General features: G+C 42.2%; 1 protein-coding gene across 2 annotated transcripts in view; it reads right to left on the reverse strand.

The window, feature by feature from the left end:
* SLC6A2 (solute carrier family 6 member 2) overlaps window positions 1–15,712 on the reverse strand; it is a 73,771-nt gene extending 58,059 nt beyond the window's left edge. The window contains exons 1-2 of one of the 2 annotated variants that reach the window (XM_072872475.1): window positions 15,683–15,712; window positions 13,398–13,695 (exon numbers count right to left, since the gene is read on the reverse strand). In XM_072872475.1, coding sequence (XP_072728576.1) covers window positions 13,398–13,695; window positions 15,683–15,712 — 328 coding nt within the window. Of the gene's footprint in view, window positions 1–13,397; window positions 13,855–15,682 lie in introns of those variants that run through there. The other variant, XM_072872474.1, reaches the window with a different exon arrangement.
* Window positions 15,713–16,004: the final 292 nt, after the last annotated feature.

The raw sequence follows: 16,004 nt of genomic DNA on the forward strand, positions 1-16,004 counted from the left end.
TGAAATGGTTAGTATGCTATCTAGTCATAAATAATATTCTTTTATATAATACAAATGTTGCATCAATTTAATTTATTTGTAAACTTCAATGGCTGTGTGTGATGCTGTTAGCAACGATTTTGGCAAATTTACCACTACAGTGATGGCTACTGCTGCATAATTGCTTAGAACAGTGCAAAACGCTGTATGCTTCTCAAAGATTATAGTTGCTATTGGATTGTGCTAAAATTTTGGAAGGTCTGGGCAAGGGTAGCTTCCAAATGGCTGTGGCTTCTTTACTTTGTACCTTTCTATTAGCACTGAACACAAGAATTTCACAAAAACTGTCACGGCATTCTTCACAGAAACCTTTTCCATTTGGAAAAAATCTGTATTTGGCCTAGAGTAGTGCTGGTTATATTCTGTATGCAATGCAGAGCCATCAGGTAGGGTCTCTGAGAATCTGGGCATTGTGGGCACAAAACGAAACTTTTCAGTAGCATCCCTGCAACAGGAGGACTGTAGGAACTACTTATCTTGATGTTCCCTTGCTCCAAAGGGTAAACTGAGTCTCACCTAGACCAGTATGAAACCACAGCAGTGCTGTATCAATCTAGCTGTACTGGCTAGCAACACCCTTCCTTCATTTTCTGTCTGACTACTATCCCTCTCCTGTGGGAATTAATCAGACAAAAGTTTTATTTAAGTTTGAACCCTGAGCTTTATGTTTGTTCTTTAGTGGACTATTTTCCTAATAGGTTTCAAGCAATGAAGTAAATTTGCCCCTCAGTCCAAGCTGTCCAGTACATACCTTATCACTGTCATTCTGCACAGGGCCTCCTAGCTTGAAATGCCACAGAAGAATGTGAAAATGACCTCAGGGCCCATCATAGCTCACTGCCAAGATGAAGCAGAGGCTTATTAACAGTTTGAAGCAAAATCCTTCTTGTTTCATCACAGTGCAAACTTTGGCTAGGGCAGATTGTGGGGCGATTTTGTTCACTGATTACTCAGACCTTATGATAAATCAGTGTGGCTGAGCTTGGTGTTTTCAACTTATCACGCAGCTATGGTTTTTTTCATATTTCTAAACAGCTTTTAAACACATAATATCTCATGTCTGCAAACCATATGTAGAAGGAAAAATGTAGGTGATCTTGAAGATCTCCAAATCTCTTATTTTAGGGTTAGAGACAGCGATTTTACTGTCAGCCTCTGTATGCATCAATGAAGGATTAACCTGCAATTTAGGAATAGCCTGGTAACTGTTTTCTGTCACTTTCTTTTAGGAAAGAGTCACGGGAGAGAGAGTAACCAATGCCAGCTATATTCCTACAACGACCAATTTCAAAAGTTCAAAAACCATGGCTTAGGCCCCAGAATAATGTAAAATGTCTTAAAATTTAAGATCTTGTAGTCCAATCCTTTTATTTGCCTGCTGGCTTTTAGTCTTGTACTTGCTTTGTATTTCCCAGCTTTTCTCTTTAGGCTTGAGAGCTAGAAAGAGATTCTTGCCTAATCATTTGTGTCTATGAAACTGTGAGACTAAAAAGCACTTCTTAAAATAGTACTTTTTTTTATTCCTTGAGCCCTACATAGGAGAATGCTGAGGTCATAGTCCAACTCGCACAGAGTAAATTCATTTTGTGTACTAATGACCATCACCTATGTAAGTTCTGACATTTTGCTTATTAGGTAAAGTACTGAGCTATTGCACTGAGTGAAGATCAGTTATTAGTCAGTGGAAGTCTTCTATATCAGTTTAGTCTGAATAGTTTTTTATTACTTTACTCTGTTTTTCTTCTCACATAATTCTTAGTCTGGAAATTCTGTCTACTTAGGAGTCCTTAAGAGAGAGACGTCTGTTGTTTGGGTTGAAATCCTGGCTCTGGTGACGTCAATGGAAAAAAACCACCCATTGACTTCAGCTGGGTCAGGATTTCTCCCTTGTGGTTTACGAATCTATTGATTTTAACTAAGGCTGTAGAGCCATACATAAGTGAGAAACAAACTGCAGAAAAGGAGCAAATGATCAAACTCTTCCCCAAAACAAAATCCTGGAGTGTCTCTGGTCTAACCAACACCTGCCTCATGATCTCATTGACACATCTGCATTTCAGAGGAGACAAAAGCACTGCACAGCACAAGCTATTCCTTAGTTCTGTGATAAATCTTATTTATAAGATGTCTATGTAAAGCTATCATCACCCCTCAGTTGGGGGCATGAGCTTTTGAGCTTTCTTCTAGCGTCAGTCTTATTGGACATCAGTAGCCAGATACAGTCCTGCATGCTAATAAAGAGTCATGTAGCAAAGATACTTTTGAGTAGCTTCTAAGCTGTGAACTTGATGTTTTGATAACACTTGGCCTTGAACTTTCTAATATCATAGTTAGTCCAATATACTTAATTGTTCTTGCTCACTGAAACTCCTTGCTTTCTGTTACTGGTGTTGTGAAATAATGATGCTTCTGCCAAGAAGGCAAGGCGCTGAGACCTGCTGGAAGGTGGATTACATTAACATTGAAGAAAAAAAAAAAAAGCATGGCTCTTTATTGTAGAATGGTAGTGAAAGTTTGTGTGGAGCTTGTTTGTTTTCCAAAGGTAAATCTTTTGAGAGGACTGCAGAGAACAACCTCCTAAACTTAGTATTTGAGAAATTATTTCCTCCTGTATCATTCCTTGGGAGGAAGGGACTGTATCTCCATTTTAATGTTGCACTCATTTAAAAGATGATGTGCATCTTTTAAATGCACATCATGCATTTAAATGATGTGCATGATGTGCATGATGCTCATCAGGGGGTAACATCTTGTTATCAATGGATTGTCTCCTTGCTGTCATTGTGGCCATGCTGACAAGTGAGCTCCTCAATGTGAATTTGGCATCACTAAAAGCTGCCACTCCTATAACGTCCTAATAAATGAAATGAATCAGGAAATCCAAGAAGGGTCTGCTTGGGAACAATCATTGCTATTACTGGGCAGCTCTGTATTTGAAAGTCATGAGCCAGTTAGGTCCTCCAATAATTTGTTTTTTCTATAAATGCAGTAGGTTGCCATTACATTAATTATCAAGTTAGAATCTACTAAGATCTATAAGGATCTACTGCTCCACCTTGTGGTCTGAAAAAAGTTTTCCGTTATTCTACTCTGTATAGTGGTGTGTCAGAAAAAGTCCAGCCTCTCCCCTTTTTTTTATTAAACTGGAATTTGGCTGGAATCAGTATCATACTTTTCCTCGAGATACAGATCTTAAGGGCAAGTGATGTGTTGTCACTTTTGGTATGCTTCAGGACAGACATTGCAAGAGGTATTTGATTACAGAACAGAAAAAGAGAAAGAGAAATAAAAGTTAAATCAGTGAAGAGTGCTATTCTGTACACATAGTTCAGAGGTGCCGAATAAATTATAAATAGCTAGCAAAAAATAAGATACGCAATAGTCAGCTGCTTTTTTCAGTACATACACTAAGCCCATGGTAACAGCTTGTTTGTATGGTCAGTGAGGCAATCAGATAGGGTGTATTCCTCCATGCTGCCGGTGGGCCAGAAAATCAGCAGCTTCCCACAGTTCTGCAGACTTCAGTAAAGATGAATGCTATGCAATTACCCAGCCACAATCCTTCCTGTACATCAATGCCACAAAAGCTGTTTCTCAAACTAACAAGAGTGCTATAGCAAGACATGGCTTTTTACTTACTCTGTCACTAATTGCAGTGCTTGGAAATCATGCAATATTTTTCTCCAGCTCTGAAATAAAGACTGTAAAGGAGTAATATTCTTGTGCTGTTGAAATCACAACTCTTGTGTACTTCAGTGGGGAGGGACCAAACCAGTACTGCTCTTCTGATACTGGGTTTGTTCTAGGGAAGCAGTTTATAACAAAGTGGTCCAAGAAAGGCTTTATATTTGTGTAGTCTAACACCACTGGTCTGGGAGTGTCAGATCCTATTTTGGTCACTTAAATTAGTGTATATTCTTAAACAATAGTAATAGCCAAACAATAACAACCAGTTAATACCTACATTAAGAGCACAGCTTCTGCAATCACTTGTGCTTTTGGAAGTGACTGGTTGTGCTCATAAAGCCTTAAAGAGTAGGAGCACTGGAAAAATTACCATCTTCTATAAAAAGGCTTATTGTATAATAAGGGCAGCTTGTCTTACTGCATACCAGCAATCAGAATGCTAGTCATAAAAAACATTTATGGACTGGCAAAAGACAACGGCCTGCCCAATCCTGTCCGAGTTTTGTTTAGTAATATGTTATCATGGAATTCCGTGCACTGGAAAGTTGGTAGTGTGCTTGGGATGAATATGAGTATAAAGAAGTATGTGGCTTACATAGCCAGACGTCGCTGCTGACAGTTTCTGAATGGTAGACCCTAGTTCTCAAAGTGGTGTACTGAGCTGTCACCTTTGTCATGCTTCAGGAGAGAGATTGCAAAACTTGTTTAAATAGAGAACAGGGGAAAGGAGAAGGAAGAGTGAAAATAAAACAAAGGATAGCTTTGGTAAGTAGTTTAGAGGTTCTTTCCTGTGGTCTTTGTGAAGAATAATAAGCCACAACACAAGGAACTTAACTGTTTCCCTTCCATTCCCCCCACCTCCTTCCCCCTTCTTTATGGATTAAAGGTTTCAAAGTCTGTACAGCTAAAATTAAGTATGTTAAATCTTTACAGTAGTTAAGATGCTGAATTATACTACAGTTAGTTACCTCTCCAGAATTTCCACGAGAACAGGGATTGTCCAGCATTACTGGGGGTCTAGGCACTTTTGGTGCTGATTTCCTGAAGGGCTCAGATATCCATCTTTAGGAAGTCAAGTTTTTAGTGTCAGTAAAGCCTTTTATTTGAAACTATTCTGACTTGGCAGCAGTGCATAAGATCTACACAATTAGGATGAAATCTGGCCATGAAAGGTTCAAGACTTAACTCGGAGGCAGGGAAAAGGAAAGAGGAAGATTAAGGAGTTGTAGTTGGAGGAGGGAATTACAGGTTGTCAAGACATGGGTAATAGGCTACTAACAATAATCCTTTGTCTCCAAATGCCCTGAGGAAGGGAAACTGAAGGTTTATAATCAGTGTGATATTCCTGGAATCTTTACAGACTCTTCATTGAAACTGGATTGGGGCAGTGGACTTATCCTGAATACAACTTATTTCAACTTTAATAATAATAATAATAATAATAATAATAATAATAATAATAATAATAATAATAATAATGTCTTGTTGTCACAATTCAAGTAAAAAAGTCAAGAGTTAGTTGCAAGATTCCCCCAAATCCATTGTCATGGTTTTGTATGGTCTATATGAAGGATATATACAGAGAGAATGGAAAGTACTAAGAGCAAGGTAGTACCGAAAGATCTAGAATTGTATGACAAAGACACTCCATTTAAATTTGTCTCCTGCCTCCTGAATTACAATATTTTAATATAAATATATCTCTAAGTATAAAATGTACTTGGTTATGGTTTATTATTTTGTAGTAGTCCTGAGAGCAGTTAGGTACAACATAATCTAATAATTATAATGTATGTAAATGCTATGGAGTTTACAGTGCAAACTGATATCAGAGAGCCATACTGCAGTTCTTAATTATTTAATCATTTGGTTAACCTGGGACAAAGGCTTTAGAACTGGGAATTGCTGATGTGCTTCCCATTAGACATAGCAAAAATGAAGGCATGAGCTATTTGATGTTGCTCCTCAGAACTGCTCAAAATTCTTTAAACCATTTGTTTCCATTTTAATTCACAGCAAGAGGTTCAGTAATTTGTGGACTGATTTTAATCATAATTTCCCTCACAGCATATCTAAACACTCACTAAAGCTGTATGTTCCCTTAATCTTATGTGTAAGTCGTTGTATTAGCATTCTGTTTCGTATTGGTCTAAGTACAGGGAGGAAAGTATCTGTCTTGAAACAACATCTTTAGACTGGTGGAGCTGTATTCACATATTCACTGAACTGACAGACAGGTTTGTGATATTTTGCAAAAAGATAAAAGGGAAATTCTGCCCCCAAACCATGTAGACCATGTCTCAGTCTCCTTAGAGATATTTTGGTTTCTTCAGTAAAGAAGGGCTGTTGGCTGCTACACTCCTAATATGGCCTTTCTATTTTCCATTGCTCCCAGCGAATTTAATAAAGAGCTTAAAAAGTTGCTATTGAGAAAACAGACTAGAAACAGATGAAGCTTAAATGCCTGTTATTTCAGCTTGAATGAGTATCCAAAACCTGAGATCCCTAGCCAAACTATAAGAAACTCCTTTATCTGTTTTAATAGGTGTTAATATGAACACAGGCGGCTTCCTAATGTGACTTGCAGAATTTACTTGTCCAGGAGGGATATATATCCTATTGGAATGGTTTTCTAGGGATATTTCAGTACTTCAGTTTCTTGGCAGAATTGAGAAGGGCATACAGGAATGAAGGCAGGGGGAGTGCAGGGAGGAAGACCTTAAGCAGAGATTTTAAATTTCCAAACAACTGAACTAAGTTTACTACTTGATGTCTTTTCTGCCTCTTATTTTAGAATAAAATGCTTCTGAGTGGTAATCAAAATGTGTTCATTCGGCGTGCTTAGAAAGAGGTATCTTCCATTTTGTCAGAACAGCTCATTTGGTTCACACCAGCTTTTTAAATTGTCTTGGTAATGCGGAGAAGCAAAGGTGGAAAACCAGTTTTGGTGATTGATTGGAGCACCCCTTAGATCAGTTCTGAATGCTTGCCCCACATTAATCACAGGATGATCCTCTTAAAGTGTAACATCAAGCTAAATCCTATGAATCTTGTCTAGAACCTTTGTATGCTTGTATTATCTCTAGAACTTTTGTAAAATTGTCAATCTAAGGGTTTCTAGAATTGTTCAGGGACAAACAACTTTTCCGCTCAGCCAGGTATTTAGCTGAGAGTCCATATAGTGTACCACTTACACACTGTTTCATGGTATCTTACCCCAGACTCAGAAACTAGAATTCTAGAATTGATGATTGATTTGGGTGAGAAAGATTCAGTTCTTCCTTATCAACTATTCATAATGCTTCATATGTAGTAGGTGCATGACATAGTAGCTTATAACCCTGCAGACATTACAGTTCTGAAGATTTACTTTGTGGAGCCAACAAGACATGCAGAGGAGAACAGGGAATTTCAGAGAAGCAGCTGGCAACTGGCATGTGAGCTAGAGTGCTGGTGAGCCTAGGTGAATCTATGCTCTGTATACACCAGATGATTAGTGGCTGATCAAGAAAGGAAAGAGAAGTGATGAAGCCATGTGGGAAGGGGAGGAGAGCAACTGTGAGCTGGCCACTGAATCCAGCTGTGGAGAAGGAGGTACTGTCACACCACACAACTGAACATTGTCCCCAGTGTCACACGACGCCCGGGAGCCCAACGCTCATGGCCACAGTGTGGAGATCAGCATAACAGTTTAACCTATCTGAGGTCACTGGTTCGATGTGCTAACGGGAATTGAAGAACCCTTATTAGGAAACCAAAATCACTAGATTTGCATCTGAGCTTTGATTGATTGATGAGTCAAACTCTTGGCGTAGGCTTTGCAGTGAGATTACTTCAAAGTTGATTTATTATTATCATCATCAATGCTATTTTGGAATGTAAAACCTGATATTACAAGGCAAAGGTTTGAAGCATACACCTTTGAAGTGTAAAGTGCCAGATTATATTCTTTCTCAAAATAGTGATTAAATTTGGTGGCAGACACTTGGCAAAATGCAGGGGGTAGAGCCTAGTAGAAAGGCAAGGTGCTGCTGGTCAGCATCAAAGCTTGCTTTTGGTGAAGCTATGCGCTAGCCAGGCTCACAGCTCTGTGGGAGGTAATACTTTCATAGGTGTTATTCTCAATGTGCAACAGCTCTTGGCTCCTGGCTTTGTGCTGGCCCTGGTTGGGGATGTTCGGCTTTGGTTGTATGCTGTTTTTGGTACCTGTGCTGTGGATTGCTCAGTCCTGCATTACAGCTAATGGAAGTATGAATAGGAAAGAGAGCATTAGGATAAATTGTAAGATGCTTCTGTTCTAAAGTGTATTGATTGCTGGCAAACTGTTCTTTGAAGCAAACAATTTCTTCTAGAAATATTGTGGTCTAAAAACACTTAAAAAATAATGCTTCAGAAGAGATTAAAAGTGTATATTATGATAGCTAGAGAACTGTTAAAATATTTATCTGCAGCTATTTGTAAATTCATGAAAAGCTTAATCTGATTCTTATGATACACTAAGTGTCCAGTGATTAATCTGACACTTACATGTTTCCTAATGAGTAGTCGGAACATGACTGACCTTGCAAATACTTTGGCTCACAAAAAAAGTACTTCATGGCAGTAAATTCTTTTTCCACAAATTTCAATGGGAAGTACTAATTTTGCCTATGACTATGCAGGAAAATGAAACAAAAATGAACATTACTAAATGAATACTAAAAGTATCTTGTACAAAAACTACAATAGCTTTGTTAACTAAGAGTGAGCATCATCCTCCCCCACTGTGAGCACATCAGTTAATCATACTAGGCATTACGCAACTTCATTTGGCATCAGTAAAATTTTAGATGTAATCCAAATATCAGGGTAAATCTTTCCCTAAGTTGATGAGAGTCTAATTTTAATACTCTTCTTATTCCTTAATTCAGCACAGCCTCTTACAGAACTGGGGAGCACTTAAAAGGTTGGATATAAAGACTTGCGTTGAGTACATTGTCTGTAAGTGATCAACACCAGAGTCATACAGCTAGGGAGTCTCTTTTTAAAAAAGGAAAAATGGGCTCTTGCCAGAAATTAGTTATAATGAGGATATAGCACTTGTGAGAATAGCCAGTAGAAATGACCGTAGTTTATGATTTCTCCAGTGATGTACCCTGCTCCTTGAAACTCTCACAAATGGACTGCACAAAAAGTATTTGATTTGCTGCAAACAGTGCTTTTCCTTTGTGCTGTGAGGAGCAGTCAAATACATGTGAGTTGTGGTGTTTATTGATCAGCCAAACTGACAAGGTGATGTTTGAGAATTCCCCCTTCTGGAGTGTTGACTTACCTGCTTAATGAGAGCTTGCAGACTTTTACCATCTGTTCAGAGCCTCCCTATCATCTTATAAAGTAGTTTACTACACATACTGGCCATATCCTGTTTCCAAGAAGTCAGTGAGGGCAAGATCTCATCCAGTCTGTTCATACTAAACTGTCCTGAAAGTTTTCTTGTGTCCTGTTTCATGTTGTAATGCAGCCACTGGATCTGTCTCTGCCCTTGTAAGGCAGGCAAGTCCTATGCAAGTAGGTAACTGATACAAAAAATAAATGCTCTAGCTTTTTAGATCTTACTAAAGATTGGGGATTATTTTTTTTATAGCAGAAGAATGTTTCCAAAAAATCACAGTTGTTCACAGAAGGGTTACATTCTGCCATCTATCTTTGTGCAGAAGTCCCATTGGGGTCTCTCAGCAGGCTACTCCCAAAACACAGATGTTTCTGGCTATTCATTCAGCATTTTAGTGCTGCTGGATACTTCTTACTCTCTAGCATTTTACTGGGAGCTTGTTAAAAGACAAATAGGGGTTTTTTGTTAACACCACTGGTGCTGTCTCCAAAGTTACCTAACATAAAAAAGTCTATATAACTACCACTGGGTGGTGTATGCCTTGTGTAAGTAAAACTCACTGAAGTAAACTATCAGGAGTTTTGTACAAGATCCAACCCAAAAGCCTGTACGTCTAGTTTTTAATCTAGAAATTTCCCTGGAGTTTATCAAAGAAAGAAATCAAGGATTTGGCTAGTAAGAAGGTGGGGATGTATATGCATCCATGTCCTTGTAAAATTCAACTTTGAATGAGGGAATACAGTGTATATTTATACTTTCCTTCTGAGTTCCTGTAAGTTCTCACGCTTTATTGAGAACCACCTATTTTTACAAGCATGGAAAGGCCCTTAGTGTCTGCTGGCATCTTAAATTAATCATAGCCAGTCTTAGGAACACAACAGTCCACACATCACCCATGTTACTTTTTTCAGATGTAAAGGGGGATGCCATTTTCTACTACTTCCATGTCCTTGACACTGTTGCTCAACATTTAAGAGCATTTGTAGAACCTTTGTGGGTGTAGATTTTGGAAGGATAACAGAATTTCTTTTTGCACATTTATTTTTGCACAAGCTATGCTGAAAACAAGTGTTAAAATAAATTAGTGGCTTAGGACTTAATGGCATTGCAACATGCTTCCTTTTCACTGCCTATTTTGTGTCAATCTGTTGAAGATATACAAGTTTGTAACCCACATTTGACTATCTTTGTCTAAAGTCGGCTCTAGTTAAATTGCTGAGGCTGAGTAATTGCTGAGGCTTTCAGAATAAAGAGAAACTGAAGGAGGAAGAAGAAAGGAAACCTTTTTCCTTCCACTGATTTACTTTATACTTGCCATCCAATGCAAGTTGAATCTGGGTTTTTTTTTTCCTTTATCTAGTAGCTCTTCATAAATATCAAAAGGCAAGCTATAACCCTATTATGAGCATACTGTAAAACTTTTTAAAGAGCAAGTCTGAGCATGCTATACAGGTATAGAAAGGCCACCCAATTTTGTCTCTTTAGCTTGCTCGGCAGTCCAGCAAAACTACTAAGATAATGAAATTAAATTTTCTCCATGTCTATTAGTACTTTATTTTTATTACATCTTCTGTATGGAGATACATAAGCCAGCAGTTAACCCATTGGATTATTCTTTTGAGGTAGCAAAACCTGCTCTAGTGCTAAAAAGGTTCCCTCCTGCAGTAGCAGTGTGGAGGAAAAAAAAATAAAATTTAAGAATATCTGTGATTTAGGGCTGGAAAGATAGCAACAAAATCCAACAATATCCCATAGCTCTGCCCGTTGCCCCATGTTCTTTGCTCTTGTAGGAGGATTTACCCATAGAGCAAACAAGCTCCCAAACCCAGTTTGATAGAGAAAAGGGACTGAGTTGGCTTGAAACTCAGTACTTTTAGAGCCTGAATCTCTTAAAGAAGTTTCTACTAAACGAAATTTTTACATATATACATGTGTGTGTGTATATATATATATATGTCCAACATGGGAGGCAATGGATGGAAAATTTTTAAGATAGCATAGAGACAATTGTTGTATAGAGAAGGAAGAGCTCTTAACCAATCCCTGGCTTTATTTCCATTCCCTGCTTCTCAGTGCAGGGTCTATCCTGGAAATTGTCATGACTGATATGCTAATAGCCATACTCTATCAAACAGCATAGAAAAAGAAAAAATAATCTCAGTATCTAGATATGATTAAACTTCCTTAAGCCAAACACAATCAAGTGGTAAAAATTAGTTTGTCCCCCTGTTAGCCACAGCTGATGCGTCTTTGTCCAGCTCAGCTAGCTGATGTCCTCCATGAGAACACCTCCTTAGGAAAAGCCCACTGTTGCTAGTTTTTGACCATTGGGATTATCCCATCTTTCATTTTATGGTAAAATAAGTCTTTTAAGCGCCAGTAAAGGATGTTGTGATATTATGTATATGTTCGGGAATTACATCCTAGGTGTTGATTGAGATGCTTCATACTGTGGTTTATTCTCTATTGAAGAGCAGAGTAAAAGAGTGTTTGTAAGCTCTGTATCAGTAATCAGTTCTCAGTCATTCTATAGACTTTGAGAGCATAGGGCCTCTCCACCTTTGCTTGTAAAGGTCTGATTTCACTTTGATGGTATGGAAGAACTGGTGCAAACTTTTCACTGAAAGGTGCCTCTTGCAGTTGTGCAGTAGTTAGCTGTCTCTCCACTGCAATTTGGAAGTATTTGAATTAAAGGATGCTGATGAAGACCCAGGTTTCTCTAGCTGAACTGACATAAGATAATACATGGATACTAAACAAATGCAAGAAAGTTGCAGACTGTTACCTCCTGTGCCTGAGCTAGCAGCAAATTATAAAGGAAGCAGGTTAGGAAATTAAGTGACCCAAAATAGGATAGAAAAGAGTTCAAGCACTCTGGGTGTCACCTTATGCAATGTGAGAAAGGGGAATATCTCTTTCTCCCTAAAAATTGCAAGATGACCTGGAGATCTGGCAATGGTACATATGTAGAGTGGCAAGAATGCTGCTGCTGCTACGCCTGCACCCGACACCATGGAAGCCTGCTGGGTTCATGATGCATTGTGCTGCTGTAGTGTGAATAGCTAGAATTATTTTTGGACATAATGAAATAAGGATGGAGGTTATTTTTCAGTACTAACTACTTTCTTCAGCCTGTCTGGGTGGTGAGCAGAGTGATTTTCTGACTGCTCTCAGAAGTTTTGGACGTACCAAACTAGACCAAGTGTTTCAGTACCAGCCCTTTCTAGTATCCTATTAAGTTCCAAGGATGGGTGTAATTCCATGTTGATAGGGATTTTCCCATTCTGCAGTCCTCTTTTCACAGGAAGCAAGTATTTTATGCTACAAGTGTGAACCACTAGCCTTTATCACCAGGCAACCACATTATCAAGACATACACAACTTACACAACATGCTTTCTATCTAGCAGTTCTTCTGTCTGTATCATTCACCGTTCACACAAACAGCGCTCCATCTGCTAGGCAGGGTCTGTTCTTCCTATGTGTGATTTGAAAGCACCCCAGGCACCTGCCCGGCTTGCAGATGGTGTTACTCCATCACAGTGTGGAGTCATCACTGACAACACAGTGTATTTCAGGGAGATGAAAGGGGACGATGGAGTTAAGGTCTTACTGAAGATGTGCCAGACAATCTGAGCTAACTGTAATTATTGTGCTGCTGTCATAGCCAAACTGTCCAGGAGGCGAGGTTTTGTTTCTAACAAGTCTCCTACCTACTTGGAGGGGGGCAGAACTCCCAAACTGCAGAATGGAAGGGAGAGATCCCACGTTAAAACCGCCCCCAAGAAACCTTTCAGTGGTCCGGCGCTAACTTTTCTAGATGCCGTTTTTCTGCTCCAGTGTTTTTGTTCTGTTTTGTTTTCCCTCCTGATGCTATTTTTTGCGAACGAAAAAAGTGCTAAGCAGGCTGAAGTGGCAGCAGACGGCAAATACGCCTGTGCTCAAAACTAAGTTAAACTCCGAGGGGTGTGCGAGCAATCCTTGCCGTGAAGGATTTGCACGGCACGGCGGGGAGCGGCGACCCGTGTGCTCTCGGGGCCCGGAGCCGCGGCGGGTGCCCCGCTCGGCGGGACGCGCGGTGCCGGATGGCGAAGGGAGGAGCGGGGGAGCGCTGGGGCAGAGCGGCAGTGCCGCCGCTCCTCCCTTCGCCATTCGGCACCGCTCGGGGGCACAGCGGGGTAAGCCTCGGCTCCGGGCTTTTCCCCTGAAACTCCGGGAAGAAGAAGGGGCTGCCGCCCTTGCGGCGGTGCGGCTTTGGGCTGTGGGGCCGGGGAAAAAGACCTCGCAAGCGGTGCTCTTACCCCCTCCATTTTTGTAGCAGAGGTAGGGAAATCGCCAGACGTTGGCCAGGTCCACGGCGAAGCCGATGACGGAGAGGAGGAAGTCGATCTTCTTGCCCCAGGTCTCCCTGTCCTGGGCGCCGTAGCGCGGCGCGGGGGCGGCGGGTAGGAGGCTGCTGCTGGTGTACTGCACCCCGTTGTGCTCCTTCACCAGGATCAGCTCCACGTCCTTCCTCGGGGGCGGCGGCCCCGCGCGGTCCGGCAAGGGGGCCACCACCGACACTTTGCGGTCGGGCTGGATCTGTTTGTTCATCCTCGCCTTAAACATCCAGAGAGAGCGAGCTGAGGAGGGGGAGCGGGCGAGGCGGGGTGTGGGAGCGCAGATAACGGAAGTGCACTTCCCGCTGGAGGCGACTCCGCGCTCCAGCCCGCCGGTGTCAGCGCGGCAGGAGCGAGGCACGGCCGTAATAAGAGCCATGCAAATGAGGCGGGAGAGGGGGGACCGCGGCGCCCGCGCCCGCCGGGGTGCCCCCGGGGAGCGGGGCTTCCCGCGCCCTTCCTCCGCGGGGGAGCGGCCGGCAGCCGGGCGCGGCGCCGCTGCCCGCAGCCTGGCGAGCCGCGGGCGCACCTGGGGCACGCCACCCCTGCCCCGGCCGCCGGTGGAGACCGAGCTGGAGCCTCCCGCCCCGCGCCGTGAGCCGGCTGAGCCAGGGGGAGCGGAGCCGGCCGGAGCCCCGCACCGTCCGGCCCCGCGCTGCCCCAGCGGCAGCGCTGCACCTTGTGCAGCAGCGGCAGTTTCACCTTAGAGCTAGGCAATTAGGGCTTGTCCTGCCGCAGGCTACGGGGCGCTCGGAGCTGCTCTTTCCCGCGGGGCAAAATACACATCCCCGGTCAAGCAGTCTGAAAGTGCTGTTAGCAGGCAACAGGTAGAGCTAATCTGGATTGCCCACTTCCCTTCTTTCCCGGCCGAACTGCAGTACAGAGGCAGCTTTCCGCTGTCTGCTAGTGTGGCTTTAGTTAAACAGTAGAATTTGGCTTTTGACATCAGAACCTGGTGGGGTGGAGGTTGAATGGCAGAGCTGGACACTGCTAATACTCCTACGCCAGGACTGATGGATGCCTGGCTTTTTCTTTCCTGGCAAGTGTGGGACTGATAGGATTCAGTTGTCAGGTTGAGGTATTTGCAGGACATTAACTATTTATTTGCTGCTATTCCAAATGGGACCTGAGTCTTTTACGTGTAAAACGAGCAAAGAATTAGCTGGCAGAACAACAGTAATTGGTGCCAAAAGTTGGCTAAATACAGCTGCAGAAAGGGGTTTTCAGGGGCTCTTCCTGTTACAGCTGTGAGCAGTAACTCTACGTTCAGTGTCTGTTAAGGGAATAAAATTTGAGCACAAAAGGCAGAAACTGGCTCCCCCTCCCCAATGTTAAATAGCTCCCCTTCTGCCTGGCATCAATAAGAATAGGTCAGATCACAGAGGATTCTCGGTGGTGTTACAGCCTACCGTTCTTATTCACTCTGCTAGGACTGATAATACGGTATTATAATTGTAATATATGAAGAGGTGCTAGTCAGAGCTCGCAAGGAACACTAGATTCCTCTGCAAACTTGAAATGTGAAAAAGAATCTCAACTCAGAATTAAAGCTCGCATATTGGCATCTTCCCCTCCTCTCTTTAGGCCATAGACTACAAAGATGCTAGTAAGAGAGCTATTGACAATTAGCAGATTTTCTGCCTTGGCAAAAAGCTCTTGGTTCAAACTCCAAGATCCAAGCTGTGACTTGGATCCTAAAGCCCTCATCTGGGTGAAGTATTTGAGTAGTGGCTGTACTGTTTCAGAGCAATTGTATGCTTAGAACATGCGGCTCATATGTTCTTTCAGTTACTCTGTGATTTCCTGCCCTTATCTTCTCCGAATGCACCACATAAGACCATTTTCTCTATTCTTTTTGGCACATCATGCCGTATGCGCTGCAAGTACTTCCCCTGTGCACAGTCATTACACAGTACCCTGTAAACACTTGCTGTTTGCCCATGCAGTACAACCCACATTTTTACACTCCTGTGCAGCTACACTGCTGCTGACTCCTCATACCATCCATCAGTCACTGCCACCACATGCATCAAATACATAACCATGTTATATGCAGAGCTCCCAGATATCCCCACACTCCTCTGCGTTTCAGTGAGCCTGCACACCCATTCTCCCATAGCAAATAAAGGACAAGCTCTGATCTGGGCATAAGGAGAGCCTCTGCTCCCAGCTGCAGACCCCTGAAGCCATCTTGCTGACAGACTCACCAGGTAGCACTGGGGATGTCTCTGTCCCATTCTCTGGTACCTATGGGGAGGGGGAAGATGACTGAAGGGGGATTCCTCCTCCTTGGTTCCACCACTCTGGGACTGCAGTCTCTCTGGGAGCTGAAGCTGTAGCCTAGCCAGTAAGGAGCTTTTTAAACCTTGTTCCCCTCTCTCCACGTGACTATTACTGCCTTAATAATCTGCACAGACTTCCTACGCTAGACAACAGCACTCACATATTGCTTCTGGAAAAACAAGGCCTTGCTAAGGAACACCCTTTTCCCCACAAGGTCTCAATTACCTGAGCTTGATGATGATGTCT

This window comes from Ciconia boyciana, chromosome 9, assembly GCF_034638445.1.
Source record: "Ciconia boyciana chromosome 9, ASM3463844v1, whole genome shotgun sequence".
NCBI classification, from domain to species: domain Eukaryota; kingdom Metazoa; phylum Chordata; class Aves; order Ciconiiformes; family Ciconiidae; genus Ciconia; species Ciconia boyciana.